Below are 25,695 nucleotides of genomic sequence, written 5' to 3'. Positions count from 1 at the left end.
CGTGTCCCCGGGCTGCCGTGGCGGCCGCCCCGTTACCACAACGGAGGCGCGCCCTGCCCTCGTCGCCGTGGCAGCCGGGCCGGGCCCACGTTACAATCGCGGCTATAAAAGCGGCGGGGCCGCGACCCCGCCCGGAGCGGCGAGCCCGGGGCCGGGCCGGCAGAACCAGCGGCCGCCGTGCCGCCCGCCGAGGGCTCCCGGGAGGGACGGGACGGGACGGGACAAGCCGAGCAGCCCGTCCCAAGCCCGGCCCCAGTCCTCGAGCGAGCTGCCGGCCAGCCATGGCCGACAGCTTGAGGAGGCTAGTCAGCGCCGAGAGCTGCCGGCTGCTGCAGGAGAAGCTGGAGAACTGGTACCGGGACTACGAGGTGGGGACAGCCGCGGCCCCCCCCCGCCTCGGCCGCCTCTCTGCGGGGCCCCGCGGGCAGCAGCGGCGTTTCCCCGGCGGCCGGGAGCTGCGGTGGTTGCCGCGGTGACAGCCGGCCTCGGGCCCCGAGGACACGCACACGGACACCCCATGGGCTGCTGGCACCCACTGCTTCGGCTCCCGTGGGTTTATTCTGCCCGTGGCAGTGTTCGCTGACAGCAAAGATACGGGATTAAAAGTGATGTGCGGGCTGCAACAGCCGAGACGGAGTCAAAAAGGAAGAGTCTGTTATACACGGGGAGGCACTAGGCGAAGTAACGGGGGTGCTCAGAGAGAATGAGTGTGGGGACGGTGAGGAAGGCGTGAGGAAAAAGATGGTCAGAAGTGGGAAGCGTGTGAGAGCAGGGTCAGCCGCTCCCTGAGACTTCTCTGGAAGAAATCAGCTGCCAGGAGGGTTTGAGGAGGAGGGAAGCATGAGAGGGAATGGCCTCAAGTTGTGCCAGGGGAGGGAGGTTCAGGTTGGAAATGAGGAGACATTTCTTCTCAGAAAGAGCAGTCAGGCATCGGGATGGGTTGCCCAGGGAGGTGGTGGAGTCACCGTCCCTGGGGGTGTTCAAGGAAAGGTTGGACGGGGTGCTGAGGGACATGGTCTAGCAGGCGACATTGGTGGTAGGGGGATGGTTGGACCAGGTGATCTTGGAGGGCTTTTCCAGTCTTAACAGTTCCCTGACTCTGTGATTTCAGGGATGGCGTGAATACAGCTGGAGGCAGATGTGACAGGGTGAACAGAGGTTTAGGGGTGAGAGAATGGGAGATGGACATGACAGGAGACCAAGGAGGTGACACAGTGGAAGCAGGAGAGAAGAGTTTAAATTTAGGGGAAGATGAGGCAAGGAAGGGAACTGAGATTTGAAAATCCTAAATTCTCTCAGCAAAAACAGTCTGGACAGGATCCTCACTCCTGTATCCCCATGTATCCGATGCCTCAGAGCACTGGCCGTGCTGCAGTTGGTGAGTGAGGGCACTGAGCAGAGGTGCAGCCTTCTCAAGTCAGTTCCTCATATGTAGGCGTTATAGTGCCTGGCAGCCTTTCTGCAGGATGCATGGCAAAGGACAGGACTAAGGAGGAGTTTGAAGGTAGCTGGTAAAGACATCGCAGAGTGCAGGGCACTGGAGGATGGAGAACAGAAGCACTCGTGTTAAAGTCTTGCAAATGGATGGTGGAGGTTGGCCTTGCGGGAGGCTGATGGTAGCGGGAGCTGAACTCTCCATGGTAAAGGAAGGTAGGTGAAGGTAGTCCCTGAGGTCTTGGGAAATGAAGACGAGCAGCTTGAGTCTGCTGTGGTGAGAGGAGCTGGCAGATGGGAGCACCGTGGGTGTCATGTCAGTGTAATGAGCTGGAAAAATGCAATTTGCGGTAGTGTTCTAGTGGATGCTAGCAGGGCAAGACTGCTCCTGGAGGACAGAGGAAAGCACGCTGCAGCAATCACAGTGCAAGGTGACTGGGGCATGGGTGAGATCTGCGCCTGTTTTCAAAGCTTGAAAAGCCATATGGAGCCATTAAAGCCTAACCACGTGGTGAGCGATCCCAGTTGAAGGTGATACCCGGGTTATGGATAGAGGTCAAGGTTGTGGGTACAATTTTTTTTTTTTTTTTCCCTGGCAGGTGCAGTAGCATCCTGGACTCCATCACTTTCTTTTAGAATTGTATTTGCTGAAAGTGGTGCAACTTTACTGTTCTGTTGTTTCCTTGGCTTAATGCTGGGGTTTGCCCATTCTCGAGTATTATTTGTTTCACTTGATAACTCTTAAAAATCGAGTAAAATTGCATGTAGGCCTCGTGGCTGTTGATAAAGCAAGATAATGGCCTTATTTATGTTATTTCAGCTGATACACAAAGTCATAATTTGGACTGATGTTTTATTCGTCTAATAATCTCCTATCTTATTAAGCTAAATTCAGCGTTGAAAGATTTTAACACATCTTTATGATCTTTCTTATAGATTTATTTGTGGTTGCATCTTCTTTATTACTGGGGAAAGGAATACGTTTTCCCCAGCGGTGAATTAACGGGGTGTTAGGAGTTCTGATGTCTTGTCTGTGTGCCTATTAACAACGTAAGACTTTTGAAGATGAGTTTTCTAGAGGATGCAGTAAGAAAAGGATGAGAAGATGTAATTATCGAAAACAAAACCAAAAAGCAACAAACAAACAAAACCCCCCAAAACAGCCCTTTAATGTTGTGATCATAACTGGAATCATTCTATGCAATAAATCCCAGGCAGATATATTAATTTACACATTAATTTATAGATTAATACCTGTGATCAGAATCTGAACCGATGCTGTGAAATAATAGAAATGAACTCTGTGATTCAAGGGCAGCTCTTCACAATCCTCAATGAAACGTCTCAAGAAGGTAAAGCAGTGCCTTTTCTGTACTCACACATTTCACGTGTCATCTTTTTCTGTTCTGTCTTCCTCTGTAGGTGTTCTCACAATTTCTTAATGCTTGTGTTTTCTTAGGTGGGCATTATGCAGGTGTAGAAACAATAAAAACTCGTCTTCTGCCATGGCTAGGAACTTGTTTTTCCTGTGCTGCTTCAGGAGGGCTCTTTGAAAGTGGCCTCTCTTTCATTCAGGTACTCAGGGAAGTTATTTTAAGGGAATAGAATGGTGTAAGTTTTTGCCTGCAGGAGAGCATTAATCACTTTCTGTTAATAATAGCATCCCTCCTTGATTTTGCTTAATGAAATATGTCATTGGTTGCTCATGGTGACAGCTATGTTGTTGCTCTGTGTCATCTTACATTTCCTTTGAATGGGAAATCAAAGAGGTCATTATAGTTACTTCTTGGTAAGAGAAGAAATGTTTTTGTACAGCTTTCATTTTCTAGGCAAAGAATTCAGCTACATTTACACTTGCGAAGACATTATAGAAGCATTTCCATCATGTATCTGTTGGTAAAAACTTATTGGTATATGAAAATCCAGATGTAAGCTGAAGGTGTGTATAAAACCCTATGCTTTCATCTGTGAGCTCCTTTTATTTTATTTATTTATTTTTTGAAGAATATTTTCTTAGTATCCAAGCATTATATTAATCTCTAGAAGGGAAAAAGAAAGTGCTCATATCCGTCATGATACCACCACCTGCCTGACTTGAGATCTGGAGTTAGTATGTACTTGGTATTTACTGAAAGGGTCATATTACTAACACTTTGCAGGGGAAGACAGATCTGTTGTTGCTCTATGCTTGTGTGCTTTGAGAGAAAATAAGAGTGTAGGCTGATGCAGATGAGGGGAAAATACTGAAGATCTTGGGATCTGGCAGTGATGTTACCATGCTCTCCAACTTCTCATTTTTAGACCTCTTCTATCAAAATCTTTCACAATTAAGATAAGGACAAATGAAAAGTAATATCCCTTAGTACATTTCTCAGATTCTAGTGTGCTGCAGAATAGGTTCTGACAAAAGGCAAAATGTAAAATTATGGTGTTAATAAATGACGATGTACCTGTTACGGATTTGTCATTGCACATGACATTCAAAATATAAAGAAAAGCCTGCTGCACAGCTGCCTATTTAAATCTGATAGTATGAGTCAAATCTGTAGGGTGTTAAAGGCATGGCTACATGTATAGCAACGTGCTTGTTGAATTCCAGTAGTTGCCTGATCTGTTCTAGTAACATTTTCTGTTATCCCGCGTATGGGAATGCCCAAAAACTTTACTTGAGTTGGTCAGAACACTTTATTAAGAAAAAAACTTAGCACATGTGCAAGAACACTATGTCCAGATGGTGTGTACACAGGTAGTAAATATGCATATGCAGACCTTCTGTGGTCTCTATTATGAAGTGCATGTGAAGTGAATCTTTTTTCTAATACAATTAAGTCTTTGTTTTATGCGCCTTGAAGTTATTGCTTATGTCCCTCGAAGGTATGCAAATGCTTTTGTTTTCAATTACCTTGGAAATGATCTTTACATAAATGTTTAGAAAGGTGTATGCTAATAATGCTATGCTACGTTGTTGGAGGATTCTGTAAGGTAGAATAGTCAAGCAGTGCCATTTTGTGTTTCATTTCAGGATTCAGTTGAGAAAGAGAGGCAGCTGAGGCAACTGGCCACCAGTCAGACTTTTCAGCTGCAAGAGCTTCAGGAAGAACTCACTTCAACACGTCTAGAGCTCAACCATGTGCAACAAGAGTAGGGAAATTAACTATGATTCTTTTTTTCCTTTTCAATAAGATATCTTTCTCTTGACATCTAAATACTAATAGAGATGTGTGCAATGTTTCATTTCTGGCTCAAAATCAGTGCTTCAAAATATGTCTAGGCTCTGGATTGTCCATGTGTGCCCAAAGTACGGTACAGATGATATAATCATACTTGCTTTCATCAATTGACTTGGTGGGTTTTGCTTTTGGCAGAAGAGTTGGAAAACAGAACAGTGGTCCAGCCAAAAGGACTGATTGTCCCAGTTGGATTACAGTTGACAGACTGTTGTATGCTGAGCAAACATTGATAAAACTCAATTGAGTAGCTAGAGTGCAACCATTATTGAAGGACCATGTCATAATTAGTTACGGTATGTAATTGCATGTAAATATTTAAGAAGATCAAAAGACTAACTAAGATGGAGGAAGAAAGATAGATTTTTCACGTAAGTCGCTAGGACTGAACAGTTGTCATCCAGTTGCATGAAACACTTTGTGGAGCACTGTAGTCTCAAAGAGACTTAGAAACAAATTGGTCCAGTTATTGCCACCTCCAAGGACATTTTGGAGGTGGCTCCCAGTGACAGATGTGTTCTCAAGCATTCTGCTAGCATGAGAACAATGAATGTTCACAGGCCTCTGTGATACAAAAAGTGATATAAATTAATGTGTTTAAGGGATTCCAAGAATATCAGGTTCTCAAGACTGCAAGCTGCACAAGCTAGATTTGAGGAAAGAGATTCAATAGAAAGAATATTTAATCCTGTATCCTAATCTTGCAGCTATCTCCTGCTTTCATGTTAGTATCTGTTATGCCTCATCTTGTATAAATGCAGACATTCTGATTCTTGACTATGGAAGAAGTCTGTCAGTACCCCATTTATGGACAGTGAAGTCATTCTGAGTGCTATAAATTGCTGAAATAGATGGAGCAACTGGAATTGAGCCTTAATGAAAAATAAACAGTTGTAACAAAATAATTCTGTTATGACTTAGTCAGATATGACTCTTATACACTGCTTGTGTGCTGACAGCCTGCACAAAGGCCACTGTGATGGTTTTCATGTGTTCCATTGATACAGACTTGGTCTGCTGACACAGTCAATTTGTCACATTAAATTCTCTGGTGGAATCTCTGCCCTTACCATGAAAGTTATTAATGTCTGCCACAAACCCAGTTGGCTCATGAAGACAAAGACCAAATCAGCCACTACTCTTACGGCAGCAGAAGACTGAAATTATTCAGCTAGGAGCAGCATAAGAAAAATCTAATCTTAAAGTATTTGTGGCAGAACGTCAGCATGCAGAGGCAGTCTGTCATCTACCTGAGTGGATTCTGTTTATTTTACACTGTCCTAAGCTACACAGGAAAAACAGGTCTAGCTTCTGGACATGTGTTTTATATATATATATATATATTTTTTTTTCTCTTTGCATTATAGGAAGAATTAACATAAGTTAATCCATGTGAGAAGAGCATTTGTTCTTGCTGAATTTGTACCCTTTTGTCCTTAGGCTAGAGGAATGGTTACTTTGAAATGAGCAGCTATCAAACTACCAAGTATTTGAGTCTTGTAGATGAAGTTAATAGGAGAGATCCACATTCTGAATGCAGCAAGTTGTAAACAAACGTTTCTGTCTGTGATGCTCTTGGAAGCAGCATAAGTGTTAGAGAGAATTAAATGTCTTTTGTCCATCTTAAGATAAGGTTCTTTAAAAGGCTTTTTCTTTCTGACTGTGTTTTCCAAATCCTTTTGCCTGTTTGCACAGAAATAGACATGGATATTAGTACAGTTGCTATCTCTGTTTTAAAAATGTTTTTTGAGTTTCTAAGTGTTTTGGTCACATCTGGGAAGTTAATCTAGATCAGTAATAGTGCAGCTGGGGGACCTACCTTTTCACTTCAATACAGTTTCTGAAAGCATTCTTCATGGTTATGAAATGCAGCCTAGATTTTTTTTTTTTTGTTATAGCATCAGAAAAGAACATGAAGTTAGTAGAAATTCCTCCAACAGCATGTGAATTCTTGTGATAATTGTCATTTCAAGAAAAGAAATAGTTGTTTTTAAAAAATGCTTGCAGCCTTGTAGTTAAATAATGTTAATGCACTTCAAAATGAAGGAGACATGGCTTGGATCTTTCCCCGTAGGAAGGTATAACTGTCCATGAGTTTCCTTCATTTTAGGGCAGTTAAGGGGATGAGCTAATCCCAGTAAAGATGAACAAAGAAAAATCCTTCAGGTCATTATAGTCTCAATTTATATATGAAGTTGAATATCACTTGTTCATTTCTGGATATCTATCATTACTTGTAGATTAATACTAATTGTCAGATTTCATCTGTGGAACCTCTGCCAGGAAAGCCATTGCTTCAGACTTTAGTTTTTTTTTGAATGGATACATGGGGCATAAACTTATATTCACATAAAATGGCCTCTTTTGATTTGTTGGTTGAAAAGTAGCTCATATAACTCCTTGATTCTTAGATGTAACTTGAATACTGTCTTCCAGATTAAAGTAATTCACTGAGAACAAAGCCTCTCACAATTTCCGTGTGTAGGTCTTAATGCAGACTGCATAGAATTATGGAATCATAGAATGGCTCAGGGTGGAAGGGACCTTAAAGATCCTCTAGTTCCAACCCCCTGCCATGGGCAGGGATGCCACGCACTAGGTCAGGTAGCCCAGGGCCTCGTCCAGCCTGGCCTTGAACACTGCCAGGGATGGGGCATCCACAGCTCCTCTGGGCAACCTGTGCCAGTGCCTCACCACCCTCTGAGTGAAGAATTTCCTCCTAACCTCTGATCTAAATCTTTTAGTTTAAACTAAACTCTTAAATCTAATCTAAACTCTTTTAGTTTAAAACCATTTCCTGTTATTCTGTCATTATCTGGTTGAGGAAAATGTTGCTCTCCATCTTTTTATATGTCCCATTTTAAGTACTGAAAAGCGGCAATGAGGTCTCCCTGGAATCTTCTTTTCTTCAGGCTGAACAGCCCCAGCTCTCTCAGCCTTTCTTTGTAGGAGAGGTGCTCCAGCCCTCTGATAATCTTTGTGGCCTTACCTTTGGACCTGTTCCTAACATTAAGTAAGAGTAAATGTAGCTGGTTGTCTGCAAATGTTTGAGAAACATTTTTTATATGGGGAGGAGCAAGGGAGGAATCATTAGCTTCTGATATTATTTGAAGAACATCATTACGAATGTCCTCTGACCAAATGTTCCATCAGGAAAAGGACCTGAGGACCTGAGGTAAAACCAAGTCAGCTCAGTTTTCTGTCCTACATTTCTGACTCTCGATGTCAAATATGAGAAAGAAACAAGTCTTTCTTAGGCTTCATCACATGAGCTAGTGCATGAATGCCAGAAATTAGTGATCTTTCCTGTAACAAAATTTGGTGTATCTGGCCTCTTGCTACCATGCACCGTTACACTTTAAAGTGTAGTTATGAGTATGCTTTGGAGTTTTTTTACACTTAATTTCACAGTATTTCATCATAAGGAGTCTGGCTTGCTCAATACTTCTCCTATTTTTCTGTTCTTGTTTGTTAAGGATTAATTGATAGCTGGTTTGCACTGGGAGAAGGGCATCTTGTGACTAACTTTATTCCATGTGGTTAAGTCTGAAGGATTCCCGTGCCCGAGAGGAGGACTCTCTGAGGAAGTTAGATCGTTGGAATGATTATGAGCAGCAGATTCAAATGCTGCGGGATGAGATTTCTATCCTGGATGCCCAAAAGTCTGTTCTCCAGAGCAGGTAGGGCCTTATTCAGAGAAGTAACTGGATTGGAGAAATTGTTCAAGTTAGGTAGCATGAATTCTCTCATTATTTTAAATTGAAGCATGAAGAAAAGTTAAACTTCTGTACTTTGTTGTAAGGGATTGTAAACACTTCATCTGATTTATCCTAGTGCCCAGTGTTTTAATTTTGAGCAGTAATGTTGAGCTTACAGCAAAGAAAGCAGCTTTACAAAATAGACTGAGAGCAACGGTACAGGAACAGGTGGTTAGTTTTTGTTTATAAGTCCTCAGTGCATACTGTACCCAGGGCAGAAATTATTATTATATTTGTATTTCTTGGACTTTACAGCTCTTCAGTGCTACTGGAAGACAAACAGATCTCTCAATTTTTAGTTGTTAAAAGTGTGTTTCTGCAGAACACAGTGCGTGGCTGCATACAGTTTTGGAGTCAGTTTAATCTTATCATTCCAGATGTATCCTGTAAGATATACTGACACAAGTTCCTTCATGCTAAGCTAATAGTCTGCAGCTTTATTTCTCTAACTATCTTGTTTTACCCTGATAGTAATTAAATTGGTGCAAAAGTCAAGGCATCTGAGGATGCTGAAGTGACCTTATGTTTCTTTACACACCTCTCCTAGACTTGCGCGGAGCCGCTCTCCTTCCCCGAGACGCAGCAGGTCGCCCAGTCCGCTTCCCCTGAGGAGCTGCTCACCTGGCCGAGCCAGGCGGACCAACGCTTCCCGTCACGCCTGCCTTGTAGCTCGCTTCGGTGACATCTATGCTCACGAACGCTTGGATGCAGAGACCCTTCTGAGGACATACATCGCTGACAAAGAGATGGTGCAGAGGATAATATACACTGCAGCTGTGGTAAGGACAAAATTTTTTCTTGTTTCACAGAAGTGGTCTGTAAAATACTGTGACTAGATTGGATTAAGACATAGGAAGACTCTGAATGGCTTTCAAAGGTAGATGATTCCTGCACTAAAAAGCACTGCTGCATTTAAATAAATACTTTTGGAAAGATTTCCATATCATGCTTTCCTCTTGCCTGCAGCTATGTGTTTTTCTGTTTTTCTGGGTCCCTTGAAATTACCTACATACCTCACGCTTACTATGAACACAGCCTGAATAAATTTGTTTGCAAATTTTCTTGTCTATAAAATCAGTGTATCAGAGAGGCAGTGACTCTCTTAATGTATATGATCCCAAGCATGTCTAACTTAGTGCATTTTTTTCCACGTTCATCAGTCACACACCCTATGAACCAATGTTTCTTCCCAACAGATGAAAGGTACTGTCTGACATGTTAGGCTGTGGCACATAAAATGCAAATATTATATTCTGTTCTTGATGTCTCCAAATGTAACTCCATTGATTCTGTGCGTGTATGTGAGGGAATCCTTTATAGAAATAGGTTGAGTGGAAAGCTTCTTAATCCTGTCTTCAGAAAAATAACTCACACTTGGTTTAATCAGAAGTCCTCCCAAACTGAGGACTATTTTTAACATTCACTGCTACAGCAGTGTTTTGTCTTCCTCCTTAAACTGTGATATTGGTTTAAGTTCATTGTTTCAGATTGTTGCTAAAAATCTAACCTCACAATCTCCAGGATTAAACTAGATGTTTTGTACATTTCCAGGAGTCTTTCCAAGCAGCAAAGATGGCCTACAGGCAATTCAAAATGCGTGTAAGAAAGACTCTGTCTTTAGGTCACACAGGGCTTGAGTCACTTGAAGACACTGTCCTGGATTATATAGTTCGCCATGAGGATCTATACGATGTTCAAGCCAGTGTCAATGTAAGTCAGGGTGGTGGGGAAGGGATGTGTTATTCTGTTTCAGGAGCTAACTTCACAGTGCACAAACTAGAAATGTTCTGTAATCTGGAGTAGGAAGAGAAGTGTCTTGCATGAATTTTGTCTTGTAGCAATTTATTTTTCAAAATAATATTGCAGTACGGCCCAATTTTCACTTGTTTTATTTACCTGTGACTATAATGTCTGTTTCTGTCAGAATAATTTTGTTGACAAGATACAGTGTAACTGTACGAGTCAAGTAAATATAAGCTAAATTTTAGTATTTTTCTTAAACTTTACATTGTGCTGAAAAACTGTATCTCCCTCTTAAGACTGATGTCAACGATGTAGCTCATGTTACTTCTAAAATAACAGCACATTCTTTCTGAAGCTAATATTTTCTCAAATAGTCTAAGATAACATTTCTGGGAGTCTTTTATACTGATTTTTAAGTGCGGCAAAGCTGAGAGGCACATTTAGGAGGGATTTCCATACTTCCTCATGAATAAAAGTGTTAGTGAGCTCAAATTATTTCAATTGTGTTTCTTTTCAGGAAGTAATTCGCTCCATGAACACGAACCCAAAGATTTCATTCCCACCAGAAGTCGATTTCATTGTGATCAGCAGTTTGATTCGAGAGCTCTGCCGTGTGGCTTTTTCAATGCAGACCCTCATCCCTCCTCTTGATATTGCCTTTGGTTTGGATGGCGAGCTCTTCAGTGAGACTAAGTAAGAATTCTTTATTTTCTTTAAAAGACAAAGATGGAAAAAATCCACCAGGTTGTATAGTCTACTTCTTTCCTAATTAATGTGAAGGTTTAAGATTGATGAACATTAACTTGGGGCAAATATTCCTGGTCTATTGTCAATTTGGTATGTCTTTAAGGCTTATAATGGTATATAAATGCCAGGATGTAGATCAGCATTGGTAGCTTTTTTAATGAATAGCAGAACAATTTTCTGGATAAACTTCAGTCTCTTGAGTTTATTTCATTTATCCTTTAAGAGGAAAATTATTATTTTTCCTTTCCTGCTTAGTCTCTGTCTGCCTTCTCTGTTTATAAAAATGCTTGCATCTTTTGGCCCATCTGGTAAAAGTAATTGCTACTGAGGTCTGGCTCTAAGTGCCTGATACCAGGATCATCAACGTGTGCAGTGGCTGCTGTATGACATACAGATCTTAATACACTCCTGTCTCTTCTGTTTTAAAGTTGAGCAAAAAGGAAAATGCCTTTTAGAAATATGATTCTTGTTTAAAGAAACCATAACATAGTTTTCCTTTTTTACCATGGGGTTAGGACTGGCTGCTTTTTTAGCCGACAGAACTGTAGGGTACTCCCAGGCCTTCAAGAAAACTAATGGGATTGATAGCTCCAAAAAACACTGCTCCTGAAAGCAAGAGATGCCGCAGAAATGAGGAGGTTTCTAATCATAATTTAAAATAGAATGGAGCCCATATAGGAAAGAGCTTGAGAAACCAAGGAGAGAAATAGGGAAGGTAAAAGTAACCCTTCAAGAGAGTACAAAGTTGTTAACTAGTTAATGGTCCTGTCCAAATATTGGGCAGTTAGCTATTTGATACCTAAGGCAACTCACTGAATTAAGAAGGTAGCAATGCTAGAGTGTTGTCTTAGAATACTTTTGCCACCTACTTGATGTGTATGGCCTTCAAAAAAATGGGTATATGTGTTTATATGTGCTGCTGTGGGAGGTGTGTGTGTACATCCACACATAAGTTTATCTAACTATCTGTACAGATATATATGTGGCATAGATATGTTTACATGTATATCATATGTGTTCTACACTTACATGGAGCAAAACTTGTGGAAATTGAAATAGCTGTGTTAGTTAGGTGCAATGCCATCCTATAAAAGGGTTAGCCAACTTTCATTTCACCTTATACCTTCCTCCAGCAGAGTTTCATGCCTGTTTATGACATTGTTCTTACGAATTACTATTCTGTATACATTATTAATATATATATGCATTGCTACTTTCTATTTCAGTTATCTGGTAATTGTTTTGGGTTTGAATTCACCAAACCATACATGTATTATTCAGCCAATTTTGTAGACTTTGGGAGGTAATGGGGGTAATATATCTGCTGCATTACTACAGCATTTCCAAATAATTTTTGGAAAAGTCAATATTTTGTTATCAGTATCTGAAGATCTTGCTAATAAAATTGCCTCTCATGTCACATAGTCTTGGCCATAAAGTTACATCTTAGTATCTTGGGTATTTCTGTAATGTCCTTTATATGGATCTTGTTTTGACAAGAAATTTCAGGAAGATAGGATGACTGACTGCCAAAATGCTGCTCAGGAGATTTAATCAGTGGTCCTAAGACCTTGACTTTTGTGGGGGATATGCAAGAATATCATAGCCAAATCAGCCATCTGAAGTGGGAGAAGGTTTTATTGAGGTGACTGTATAAATAGAAAATATATTCTGTTAAATCGCTCTTACAAATGCATTACTTCTGTAAGTTCACTTAAAGAAAACTTATTTTTGAGATATGCAAATACTGTCAAGAAAAAATATGAGCTGTACTAATATTCTGCCTTGGTAACTCAAAGACTCGTTTTTATCCTTTGACACTTACATGCAGATATATCTTATATTCTGTTTCTACAGGTACCATCGTAGTTTTGACTCTGATTTCACAGCTGCTTTGGTGTCCTATCATGTATGGCCTGCTCTGATGGAAAATGATGTTGTAATTGTGAAGGGAGAGGCAGTCACCAAAAGAGGAGCTCTGGTATGTACTTTTCCTTAGGAAACGTGTTAAGGGTATTCATTGGATTTTAACTCTGTTTTCAAATTTAAAAAGATGAATTCTTGATTATTATTTTTTTCCCTGTTGTGATGGTTTTACTTGAGTGCAGAGCACAGCACTGTGTGGGCTGCTGCAGGGAAAGGTGACTCCATCCCACACAGACCCAACACACCTGTATGGCTCGAGTGGTATATACTATATACTGGTTAGATTTAAATCCTCATCCTGTATTTAGTTCCATTTACCTTATTGTGTATTCATCATGCAGTAAAAGTTGTATGATTGTTGGCAGAGCCTTTTTTTAGGAAGAAAATTTAGTGTGTTTACCCTGTCCTCACGACTTGTCTCCAGCATGACAAATCTACTTGCAGAGTCTGCCTTTAATAAATGCCCTCTCTCAAAAGAGGTTTGCCAATCTCATCTCTTGTAGTGGTCTCGCAGGAGCAGAAGTAGAAGCAGAAGCCGGAGCCGTAGCGTGAGTCCTCTTCTATCTCATGTAAGCCCCAGCTGAATGCTGTTAGTGTAAACAGCATCAGATATTTTAAACTCAGAGAAACTAGGAACTTGCTGAATTTTATGTTGTACCAGTGGAGTTGCACTGATGTAGTAGAGTGTGCAAATCTGAATGTTGATGGGTTCCCAGATGCCTTTCTTGTGTACAGTATTTTGGCACATCTAAATTCCCTTCTCCTTTTGTCTTGCAGCTATCTCGAAGCCGCAGTCCTTCACCACTGAGGAGCGGAAGCACAAGTATGTGGGCATATTAGTTCAATTAGTTCAAATTGTTCAAACTCACAATTTTCAAATTAAGCCCTTGAAAGACTGAGCAAAGATAAAAAATAATATGCTGAAGGTCTTTGACTCTATAATGCTTGTCCAAGTCTTGTTTTTAAAATGGGTAGTTCTCTTTTTCTGTGCGTGGGAGAGGGCTGAAATTTCTGCGTGGGAAGATGGATTGCTTTTCATTCTTCTCAGGTCATGGTCACGTGCTCTGTCTTTGCTGATTGCCTTTACCATGGCCAGGTCTATAGTAATAAGACTTCTCTTCCCCACAAGAGATACAGTTAGCTGCATGCCTGCTAGCTTCATGCCTTTTAAAATCCAAAGAGATAGCTAAGTGGTGAGGTTGAAGCGGGGGGATTTCAAACAGTATGAATGTGTGCACACTGAAGGCAAGGCAGTTCGGAGACTTAGGAAGAACAGTTGTACTGAAATGTGCATTTTTCTCCAACAGGACATTAGGATAACTGGATAAGTTTCTGTGATTCTGTACATCTGGATCCATCAACTTTGCCGGTGCCTTCTCCTCTTCAAGGAATACCTCAAATGTAACAATGTGAATGGCAATTGTCCCTCCAAAAGGAGCGTTATATGTTGTGTGTTTTTTGTGTGTTTTTGTTATTATAGAAGGCTTACTTAGGACTTTAGAAATTAATTCAGCCCTTCTGATTTGAACAAAACAACAACAAAAAAGTGCATGCAATACAGGGTTGTACTAATTATCAAAGTTTACAGAGCACTGAGGTACCCATGCTGTAATCTTATGGATGGAGATAGATTTATTGCATCTAGAATGGCTTCCCTAGATACCAAATGATACAGTTTGACAGGATGTTTAATGTAACCTAAATGGTGAATGTTACAGAATGTTGAGGTTAGCTGTTAACTTGAAAACAATTTAATTATCTGGTGCTTATTTACAGTTTTAGAAAGCAGCAACAATCTTGCGATGTGCAAGTCTCAGCATCCTTTGAAGTATCTCTAAGTAATCTTCAGTAATCTGAATTTTCTAGCTACAATGCAAAACTCACACAGAATAGTGATAAACTACCAATACTCCATCAGTCCCCAGGACTTTATTGACTTTTACTTTAGAAAGCATGGATATGTGGTTGTAGCAAAGCAGTAATAGTCCTTGTTAAATTCACTGCTACTTACATTTTTATATTCATTTCTAATTTGGACCTTAAAGTATTCTAAAAATGTGCCAATGACTACATGTAGGACTGAAATATTTTCTTGAGGTAGTCTATTCAGTATTGCTTTTGGTGGACTTCATACCAGCCTGATAAATTAGTAGTTCCTATAAACACAGTCAAAAAACTTGTCCAGTTGTCACTTACTGTGGGCATTTATCACATCTTAAATGTAAAAATTGAAGACCTGAAAAGGTCTTTAATTCTTCCATTTTAAAACTGGTTGTTCCACTTGTAAAAGTTGATTTTAAGACCAGCATGTTTGTTTTCCGGAGAACTGATAGTCTTTCTCTGAACCTCATCTATCGGGCCAGCCTTAAGTACAAGCCACACAAGTGGCCATTTGGGGTCGTCTTGTGTTTTTACATAGAAACATAGGGTTTGTCATAATGGATCTGATCTATAATTCATCAAATCCAGTCTCATTCCAGTCAATACTTGATGTTTCAAAAGAACGTGGAACTTCCCAAGAATTTATCTGCAATTTTTGCATATAAATGTAAAGAATATAAATAATCAGAATCAAGAAGAAATCCTTTCTGCCTCCTGTTGCAGTAGCCTATGCAGTGGAACATGACAGTTCATTAGTATTCCTATAATAGCATGAACAAAAATATTCTTATTAGTTCTGAAGTTCTGAAATTATTTAGTCCTTAAAATTATGTTACAGGAACAAATTATGTGATCCCTGGAAAGATCCCTTGTACAGATTTACACGTCCATGCTCTTTCTCTCTACTTCTTGTGTGGTTTAAGACTTTGGCACAAGGCTCTTTGGCACAGGGACAAACTTCAGGCAGACTTTAGCACTGGCCCCCATGCACCATGGATCAGCTGTGACTCTTGTTCTACAGATGTGTTTTTGTTGGAATTAGGCCTGTTAGGAACGAGTGAGAGAAAAATGCAGTCCCAAACAGAAGGTCGTTCACAGAGCTTCTCTGAATAAATGAAGGCTTCTCTGAACAAATGAAGAAGACACAAAAAATGAAAGGTGTATGTATATAGGTACTTTCTTGTTATCTGAGAAAGTCACAAGAGAAAATGCAAAGTGAGATGTTTCATATTCTAGGAGCCTACTTGTTAGTCTCAGCCATGGATCTGGGCTTGCAGTAAACCTGCATATTTCTGCACTGATCTCATGACTGAAAACATCAGTTGTGGAAAAACTGAGCACCTGCAACTTGTGTGGCAACAGAAGATAATTAGATATCCCAAGTATGGTTTTGAGCAACAAAATGGAGAAATTTGCAAAACCTTTTAATTAGGAAGGGCTAAAGACATGTAGGTCTTTTTAGACTAGAAAGTATATTTTTCTCTTCTGCATGTAATTACCAAGGTATGTCTGCGTTGCTATTGAGTTGAAATAGCTTCCATACCAACTCAGAAAACTTAAGACCACGCCAAGGAAGTATGTTTTTTCTTGACAAGCATGAGAGGCAAGCTAGTTCCAGACTTGCACAGCTATAGAGATTCATAGTGCTTGGTAAAATAGAAAACCAATGAAATGACTAATGATGATTTGTTTTTGTAGTGACAAAGCTCTAGGATTTTTTTTGCATGATGTTTCAGAGCAGAGCAAACAATTTTCAGCTAAATAGGAAGTCGGTCTGCAGCATGGTAGCACTTAATTAGTTAAACAATTCTTTCTCTACTCCGTTGTACTTTGCAGCCAGTCATTTTTTGTATGAATACAGAGTTCTGTACTTACTGCCTGCACATCTGATTTATAGCCAATAAATCCATTGGTCAGACAGAGGATTGCTGCTGGTGTCATGTTAGAAGCTCCTGTGCTTCCTTCTATCCACATGAAAACTGCAGAGAATGCATACCAATAAAGATTATAGGAAATTAACCATCAAACGCAAAAGAGCTTGTAAGAGACTTTTGCAAAGAACTTTCCTTTACAAAGGATTTTTGTAATTGCTTTCAAGATCCTTTGAAATAATGGAGAATGAATACAAAATTAATGACTTGATATTTTAATAGGAGTTTTTAAAATCTTAATATTATTATTTTTTAACCATTTTCTCTAAATCACAAGCCTGGGTAATAATGCCACAGTTGTAAATACAGCAAAGTATAAACAGTACTGTAAGGATGGATGCTAACAGGTGACCAATAAAAAATCAGTAAGGCTTATGTTACAAGGTAGTTTTAGAATAGTATGACCTATGACCAAAGTGATAATCAGGAGAAAGAAGGTTAGATTTTGAGCTAATTTAAACTTTTTGGAGATGGACTTATGGAAGTGAGACTGTACAAGGTATAAAAACGCACCACCTTTGGGCCAAGATATCCATGAATGTTTGTAAGGGATTCTGAGGTTGCTGGAGAATTCCCACCACACTTCAGCTTTGTGAAGGCTGATGATGTCTGGCTTAATTCAAAGCCTGACTCCCAGGTAGTCTAAACATGTGGGTGTTTTATTGCACATTTCTGGGAAAATACAATGTCTTCAAAATATCTTTGGTCTTCCTTCTTCAATATTTGCAGCTGAATGACATGAAGTACAAATGCATGCCTAGCTAGCAGATACCGAGGACAAATGGCTCAGCTAAATTTGCTACTGCATGATGAAGATTCAAACTCAGAAATTATCCTAGATGAATTCTGCTAATAACCTGATAGGAGAAACAAAGCTGGGAGCTGATGGAGCCCTCCCTCTTAATCTAGGTGGCTGTGAGTGTGCTGCTGGTTCAGCCTTGTGGGAGGCTCCAGACGTGAGTGGTAAGTTGAAGCAAACATACCCTACAGCTCCAAGAAAGTAAATGTGAAGGCAACAATTATCCAATGCTTCCTGGAAAAATGTGCCTATACATCGTCCAGGACTTGAGCCTGTTAACTTCATTTTTATACTGCATGTGTGTAATGCAGAAGTTAGTCATCCAGTAACAGTGCCATCAGAATTAAATACTGTCCTTCAGCTTTATTTAACCTTCACCAGCTAGCTTTGATTGGCGCTAACTGGACAATGATTTTCTTATTGTAGCATTAAGTAGTCTAGCATTGTATTAAAGAAATGAAAATCGGTTTGTTATGGCTTGCAGCTATATGAGCATATGTTCAGATTGTTTTAAGTTTCAGGACTGTACTGTATTTCAGCATACTAATTGGTTTTACTAAAAATGTACGTTTCATTTTATGTTTGAAAAACTGGAAGCAGTTTTCTGATAGCTTAAAACAGCACGTGTAAGCAAAGCTGGCAGGCTGATCTACAGGTGTGTTCTCTATGTAGAAATTACCTTTCACTCAAGAGGCAGAGCACAAACTTAGAGCTCATCCTGTAATACAACCTCTAGGAGAGGAAAGCATAACACAGATGAAGTGGGTAGTGCATTTACATTTTCTTACGGCTTTGAGAATACAACCTTTCTGCCTTGCAGACCTAAAGTTCTCAAGGAAATGTTAACTGTTTTAAAACAAAGTGTCAGCGTAAAGATACTACCTAGCACTGCTAGTATTGCTTCCCATGAATCTGTTTTTTCTTAATATGCTTTGGTCTGCGTTCAAATGAATTGTTTTAACAGAAACAGTTTATACAGAGGGATCATTGAGCTATTGTCTTCTCTTTGTGGTCACTGGCGTTCAGCCTTTCTGAGTAGAGAAATATAGTCTGTCACATAAAGTGGATATAACACCTTTGTAAACTGCTTTCAGGACCTTCAGTGAAAACCTGCCTGTGTGATACATGCACACACACACACCAGCATGACAAGACAAACGTTTATTATTTGGAAGCATCATCCTGTATTCACAGAAAATGTTGTGCCCTGTGACCTTTCCTACAGTTTGTATCTTTTATGGCTGACTCAGTTAATAAAAGGTAAACTTGATCATTTCTACATGCAATTTGGGCAGGAACCTACCTAACCAAAACCAGGCGCAGATGAGCTGTGCCAGTCTGTTATGTATAAATACAACTAGTGTTTTCATTTCTAATCAGCGTATGGTGTATTGCTTGACCTAAAGAGCTTGTGGTTTAAATGAAGTATGTCATGTCTTTTTGTCATTGTCATGTCATTTAAATGTCTTCAGATTCTTCAGCCATGAAATCAATGAAATGCATATGAAATTCTGAATTTCACCATTTTCAGTTGATTGATACCAGTCAGTACCATATGTTTTCTTACCCAGTCATATTCTGGGATGACTAACTGCAAAGTGAGTAATGTTTCCATTTCACTTAGCCTGAATAAATGGCACGTTTTAAACTAGTAGCTCAAAACTGGATTGTGAATTGGTTAGTTTGTTAGAGAATTAATAAAATACCAAGCCTACCCTGTCTTTGTGTCTTATGCTAACAGCACCTGGCCGGCTTTGCATGGAGCTTAAAATAAATTAAGCCAGATCTCAATTGCTGTTGCTGCAAATGGGCATCGGGTGCTAGACCCCAGGGTGACATCTGCCATCGTGAGCTTGTGGTGTTTTTTTTTTCTCGGTACCGCTGTAGCTAGGCTGGCACAGCATGCCAGCTCTGTTGCCCTCTCTCCCCTGGCGCTGCTCAGGAAGCAGAGCGCTTCCCACGAGGTGGCACTGTTGCCTTATGCACCGAAAAAGCTCTTTTCTAACTCAAATTATGGTTTTAAAAGCAGGCTGCCGAGAGAGGTTTGCAGATACGTGTATAAACGTTACAGATCTGAGCAGCTGATCTACAGATGTCAGACAGAGAGGTAGCTTGCCGAGTGATCTGGTGAGGGTTGCTGCCTGATAAGAATGGGAAAAACCCTGGCATATGTCCAATAAGCATCACTGTCAATCCATTATTCAGAGAAGCTGGTTTTTGCTTAGAAAGTTTTGGGTCATTAAAAATAATAATAATAATAATGGGCCTTTCCAAAGGATATGGTATTTACCTGGTAATAGTCTGAGCTTTTCAAATAATTTTTACTTAACATGCTACCCTGTCCCCGAACTGAAAATCACATTGAAAATGTAGTTGAACTACTTTCAGCATTTTTTCATTTTTGATCATCTCTAGTTCTTATCTAGTTCAAGAAAAATGTCAGGTGACAAAACAGCTCCGTTTTGAGTGATTGTTCAGTTGTAATGGTTGGCTGGAAGGGTTTGCTGTTTTTCTCCATGATTGAAAGAGGTATTTGCCTAATAATTTTGTGAAGTCTTTAAATCAGAAGCACCCTCCCTGCCTTTAGCTGTGCCTTCCATTGATTTTCTGATCACAGACAGGCTCAGTCGCATCTCCTGAGCCATCAGTGTGGTGCTGGAAGGAGCAACACTGAGCCTGACTGTCACAGTAACTGCTTTAGCTAATTGTGTCCTTAATCTTATTAATTGCTGTTTTAAAAACAAGTTTGTTTTGCACCATACACTATCTCATTGCAGTGTTGGAAAAAAAGTTGGAAGCTTTCTTCTGAGTCCCAGCCCAAATTTGTTCACTTCCAGGCTGTAGCTCTTTGTTCTCCTGCCAGTATCGCTCTCTATCTGCAGGAGTGCTTGTTCCCTCCTTTGGCATTTGCCCTACCGATATGTTCCTGGAGACCAATCATCTCTCCTCTAGTTTTTGTTTCTTTGGTCCTAAAAAGCCAAATCTTTCCATCTCCTCTGGAGGTAGAGGCTCTTCATTTCCTTGATTGCCCTGCTTGAATGGCCCTGAGTGTATTTCTCTTTGAATCCATCTTTCTTGAGCCCAGATGGCTGGGAATGGTGCTCAGCATTCAGGATAAGGTCCAACAAGAAGTATGGATCATGGCGTTTATCAGTTTCATTGTACTATTGCAGTGTCCCTTCAGGACATGCCATATAGGATCATATTGATCAAGGGCAATATTAATCTTTTCTACCACACACTGATGTCTCAGTATGTGTGACCAATTAATAAGTTTTATTGTTCTCAATTGTTTCAAATTGATGAGCCTTTTTTTTTCCTCCTAGAACATCAATCCATCACCACACTTTTTTTGTGGACTCTTGATCTTCCATCTCTAAATGCCTTCCACAGTTATTTTAGAAAATCAAAGCTTAGGCCATCCATTTGCACACACAACATGTCAGTGGTGTCTGTGGATGCTATAATGCATCGTGGTGTGTGCCTCTGTTACTAAAAATGTCCATGGGGTGGAACAGAGTTTAAAAACAAACCTTACAGTCTTGGCAGCAATAAAAGAAACTGCCTGGTGCTTGATGTTACAAGGAGAAGTATCTGATTTATCACTATTTACATCCACTTTACAAAGAGGAGAAATAAATGCTAAAAGCGTCACTACAAACTTGTTGAAATACAGAGCATTGCTCAATGGGGAGAAAGTATCTGTCTGTTAGCATTCACAGAATGAAATATGAGAAATTCCACGTGCAAAGTATGTAACTTTGCTAAACTGAAATAGAAGTCTATTAGAAGTAAGTCTAATAGAAGTAAGAAGTCTAACTCCTTACCTCTTCACTGACTCATGACATGGCTCTGGTTTCTTGAGAAATGTTTGTTTTTCTCATTCATATCTACCATCTTTTAAATTCTCCAAGGGACATTGTGGCCACCTCTGCAACACATGTATGTTACCTGTCACAGACAAAATACCTCTGTGAAAGTGTCTTCTGCACCACTCCTGGGTTTGTGCTGCTTCCCTGCAAGTCCCAGGCCACCCAGAGCTTAGAAGACTGCGTTCCCTTGGTCAGATGGCACCTTCCCCAGGCTGGGGATTTGTTTGGTCCACCAAGTACCAACTATGCAACCATTAGTAGCCAAGACGTGTGTGGGGCTGTTGTTGTCACTGGAACAGCCTGTTAATGCATCTGTGTCTCTGGGCATCCAGCATGCTTTCTTTGTCCCTGCTGTTCTCCCTCCACGTTTTCTCTGCCTATTTGCTTTTACAGGAGGCTCCTTGCCTCTCCTGGACTAAAATCAGGCAGGGAGGCAGGACTAGAGGGAATATGCTCAAAAGGCAGATTGCCTCTCTGCAGAAAGCTTCCCTAAATCACCCAAGAAACACAAGTGTGCCTTTAAGCAGTCCTGCAGATAACCAGCCCCTTTACCTGTGCTTTTGAACAGGCGTAAAGGTAGCCTGTTCTCACCCTGATGCACGCCATAGTGCCTCCAGTGAGCAAAGCTGCTTGGGAGATGTGGCTGAGCCAAGGGCAGGAGCTGCTGACCAAGAGACTTCTCAGAGCCTGAAAAGATGGGCTCTTCTAATGTTTGTTGTTTTATTTTTTATTTTTTTTAACCCAGCCTTCTAATAATAGCAGATAAATGAAGACTTCAACGCATGCTGAAAGATGCCTGAGAGAAATTGCTTTTGGCAACTGCTCCTTCTAATTAAAATGAGTCTGAAAAGCCTCAGTCTTTGAGAACAATTAATAGAAAGCCGGCACTGGATAAGATACAGATAATTCCTTGTGCCTGTTAACTGTTTCCTACAATTAGTACACGTGCTCAGCTGAATGCGGCCTGACCCTGCCATGGCATGAAGGAAGGTCTGACTGAAACAAGGGCAGCACCTGTTGCTTGCCCTTTGCTGCCTGCCTACCAGCAACAATAACTAAACTAGCATGTTTCAATGCCCAGAGAACCCTAAAACTGTGAAATGTGATCCCAACATGGGAGAATGAGCTCCTTGAACGAGGCAGAGCAGCAAAATGGTAGGATGGATGCAGGGCATTGCCTGCAGGTGGTGTTTTGTGCGCTCACACGCAAGGAACAGCTCCTTTTTGGGCTGTTGTCACTCCCAGGCTCTTGCATTTTTTGGTGGGCCAACATTAAAGTTGCATCTGAGAATGTGTAGTCAACGTGTGGTGTTCAGACCTTGTCAGACACGGCGAGCTCAGGAGTGCTGCCTCTTGTTTTCAAGCTTTTTTTCTTTTGCCATCCAGGCTGCAGCCCAGGCAAACGTGCTCAGAGGAGGTGTGTTGAGAAATTGCAATTAAGCAAGCCATAGATGTCAAGTCTATGTTGAGAGTTGCTTTTGCCACTGCCACATCTCTAATGGCTTCCAAATTGACTGCCCAGTAGCTGTGCTGTTCCTCCACTGCTGGGCTTTGGTTCTGAGGTGGGATTTACTCTGGCTACGCTGCAGCTCGGGGTGCCTGCCCTCGCCTGCTTGACCCTCTTTTGTGTGCAGGAATGAGGGCCTATGGCTGCTCTGACGAGGCTCATTCCCCAAATAACTCCTCTCCCAGCCTCCTCTGCCCCCAAAGAAAAAACACCCTTAATCAAATATATAAACACTGGCAGCTTTCAGGTTCGTGTTTCTTTCTGAACCTAATTTAAATGAACAGCAGACATTTTATGGGCTTTTCCAAGTGAACCTACAGGGGCTTATTTGCTAGAGTCTGACTTTCTGACAGCTCTCTGCGAGCCTAATCAGAACCAGACTTACTTACTATATGAAGCAGACGAATATGTATTCACCCAGCTACAAAGAACCAGGCTAAATGGAGCAAGTCATAAACCACTACCATGGCAGCAATCATTCAATTGTGCGCATTTACCGCACCAGGATTTTGGAACAAGGGCTGCGTTTGTTTTGTTCCCATTGTAAATGGAAAGTTGTGGTGGCGAGGAGCCAAGTGAATGTTCCTCGTGTCTGAAAAATGCCCCACATGTGCAGTATGGAGCTTGCAGCTACAACTTGGAGGACACCTCTCTGCTCCTCAGCCCACCGGTGGAAAGGCTGAGCTGATGTCTCTCAAGCTGGAGGAGCTCCCAGGTCCCTTGGGATAAGCTGTTGTGGGACACAGCCTGGGACAGGACAGACTGGACAGGATAGACCCCACAACCAATCCGGATTTATGGCTGATTTGTCTTGTCTTTGCAGTTTGTCATTCTTCAATACATAGAACATATTTCTGAAGTGTTCCCAGGCCTTTATTTAGACAAATTCTGGATGAGATAGCGCTGGGAGTAGTGCAGAGACATTAAATACTTAAAATGACTTCAAGGAGATTTAAACCTTGACCTCTAAAAGAAGACTTTTTTCTCTTTCTAATTATCCCAGAGTGTTCCCATCACATAATATCACCTCTGTCTGTTCAAGGATTTGTTAATTTTCAGTTCCCGACATCTGGAATAAATTTCTCCTTATCTCGCATGTGCATTTTCAAGTGAAATGTGAAAAGAGGTGCTGAACTGATAAAGCAGGGATGTACCTTTGGGCTGGACCAGATGGTGAAGTGCTGTGAAGGAGAAGGCGTTTGGCCTAAAACAAGGAGGACCAGCAAGGCAATCTGCAGGGCTGGGCCAACCGGGAGGACTGGTAAAATCCTGTGCACATCAGGGAGACGTTGCGCTGCTGAGACGTCCTTCACCTTCTAAGAAAGGAGTTAAGGTTGTTTGACGTTAAGAGAGGCTTCAAGCGGCTCTGGAGCGGGTGTTTTTCTGTCTAGTTGAGATGTCAGTGCTTCCAGCTTCTCGGTTAAACTGCTGAGTGACTGAAGCTCTTACCAGTTAGAAGGCAGCCGGCACCGATTGCCACTTTCCAAGTATGGTCCACCTGCTTTCTTTAAACATCTGGCCTTTCAATAAGGTCAGCTATTCCGTGCTGAAGTCACAGTTTAACACTCGTTGTACTGCCTTAGTGATTTTAAGGTTGATGATGGTTGTTTTTGCCTAAAAAACCCACATTATTTCCATTTACATATTGTAGTTTCTCTAGAGGGAAGTTTTCAGCAACATCTTTCCCAGGAAGGGTGCAGTGGTGTGTCCTCCAAACACTGCTTGTCCAAAGGCTGGCTGTTGACCCGGGGCTTTGAGACCTCTTCTGTGATTTGGAAGGAAATGTCTGACCCTAGAGAAAAGTTGTCTTGTTTCACCCTTTCAAAATCAGCAAACCAATATCTTTTATTTTATTTTATTTTATTTTATTTTATTTTATTTTATTATTTTATTTTATTTTATTTTATTTTATTTTATTTTATTTTATTTTACTTTATTTTACTTTATTTTATTTCCTTGTTCAATAAATGTGTGCCTGTTCAGTGCCATTGTGCAGAACACATCCAGTTGTGCTGTTGGGATTTGGTGGTATTTGAGGTCCAGCCGGCACAAGACTCAGAAGAATGTGTCCTGTGCAGAGCTGTAACAGGACCAAGAGGTGAACTTCTACATGGCCACATTTAATCACCATAGGGTGCTTTGGGTGGATGTAAAACTGATAACAAACTGATATTGGTTTGTTTGTTCTTTATACTGACTTGCCTGAGTTGAAAGTGAGTATCGACTTCATCTGTGTAGATTAGGTTGGGATTTGTTTTTTCCTGGACGCTCTTTGAGAGCGCTCAGCTCTGAAGTTTTGACTCAGGGTCTGTTTAATTGAAAATTTCAGGGGATTTGATTTTTGCTTTTATTCTTTTGGTGTTGTTGCTTTTCACTTTATACAAAGCTAGCACACAGACAAATGTCATCAGCTGCATGGAACCGGCATTTTATTTGAAGTCATTTTTTTCACTGCTTTCTGCAAAGCATTATCACTGAAATTTTTTTTTTTTTTTTTTTTTTTTTTTTTTTTTTTTTACGTGATGTAGCCATTTGATGTGTTTTCCAGGTTTGGTGTCTCAGTACAATGCATTACAGTATAATAACTTGCTTTTAGAAGGGTGGATGACTATAGATAAAGCATTATCTTGCTTTAAGAGTACAAAAGTGTCTTTTATTCTCATTTTTACGACTAATATCCACTTCTGGCATAAGAACACCCATGCGGCATAAATCAAATGCTTTTAGATACTTAGGCTTTTCATCATTTTTAAAAATGTGGAAGTGTTGCCTTTTTCTGAAACCACCTTTAAAGTCTGTTTGGATGGGCCATTTATACTGCATCGTTTTTTTAGGCTTTCATTTGAATCTTTCAGTCTGTCCGGTTTCAG

At 40.7% G+C, this 25,695-nt stretch overlaps 1 protein-coding gene and 1 long non-coding RNA gene across 7 annotated transcripts; one reads left to right on the top strand and one right to left on the bottom strand.

Moving 5' to 3' along the window:
• The first annotated feature begins 62 nt into the window (after positions 1–62).
• On the top strand, positions 63–15,177 carry SPATA18 (spermatogenesis associated 18). Of its 6 annotated transcripts, none has more exons than XM_035324032.1 (12): positions 63–368; positions 2,681–2,786; positions 2,894–3,009; positions 4,457–4,575; positions 8,207–8,341; positions 8,967–9,198; positions 9,971–10,129; positions 10,680–10,855; positions 12,767–12,890; positions 13,339–13,404; positions 13,613–13,658; positions 14,143–15,177. In XM_035324032.1, the coding sequence occupies exons 1-12, from the start codon at positions 282–284 to the stop codon at positions 14,148–14,150; spliced, it is 1,374 nt and encodes a 457-aa protein (XP_035179923.1). In that variant the 5' UTR covers positions 63–281; the 3' UTR covers positions 14,151–15,177. The 6 variants fall into 6 exon arrangements, with proteins under 6 accessions (XP_035179923.1, XP_035179925.1, XP_035179920.1 ...); XM_035324029.1 differs by lacking the exon at positions 63–368 and adding an exon at positions 881–1,945 and having other exon boundaries at positions 13,339–13,383; XM_035324028.1 differs by lacking the exon at positions 63–368 and adding an exon at positions 881–1,945.
• Positions 5,617–23,580, bottom strand: LOC118165780. Its single transcript, XR_004750236.1, has 3 exons — positions 23,570–23,580; positions 10,921–10,927; positions 5,617–5,749 (listed from the first exon to the last, which is right to left on the bottom strand). It is a non-coding gene; the product is annotated as an uncharacterized LOC118165780 (long non-coding RNA).
• Between the last annotated feature and the right edge of the window lie 2,115 nt (positions 23,581–25,695).

Source organism: Oxyura jamaicensis, chromosome 4 (assembly GCF_011077185.1).
Source record: "Oxyura jamaicensis isolate SHBP4307 breed ruddy duck chromosome 4, BPBGC_Ojam_1.0, whole genome shotgun sequence".
In the NCBI taxonomy this organism is placed as follows: domain Eukaryota; kingdom Metazoa; phylum Chordata; class Aves; order Anseriformes; family Anatidae; genus Oxyura; species Oxyura jamaicensis.
The sequence above is the reverse complement of the archived record's forward strand: the minus strand, read 5'-3'. Positions and strand labels throughout refer to the sequence as shown.

Excerpts from the sequence above, each read along its gene's own strand:
- SPATA18 (XM_035324028.1), top strand. The coding sequence starts at position 1,760 with ATGAGCTGGAAAAATGCAATTTGCGGTAGTGTTCTAGTGGATGCTAGC. Across the intron at positions 10,856-12,766 it reads GAGCTCTTCAGTGAGACTAA|GTACCATCGTAGTTTTGACT; the intron begins GTAAGAATTCTT and ends CTGTTTCTACAG. Across the intron at positions 13,405-13,612 it reads TGAGTCCTCTTCTATCTCAT|CTATCTCGAAGCCGCAGTCC; the intron begins GTAAGCCCCAGC and ends TTTGTCTTGCAG.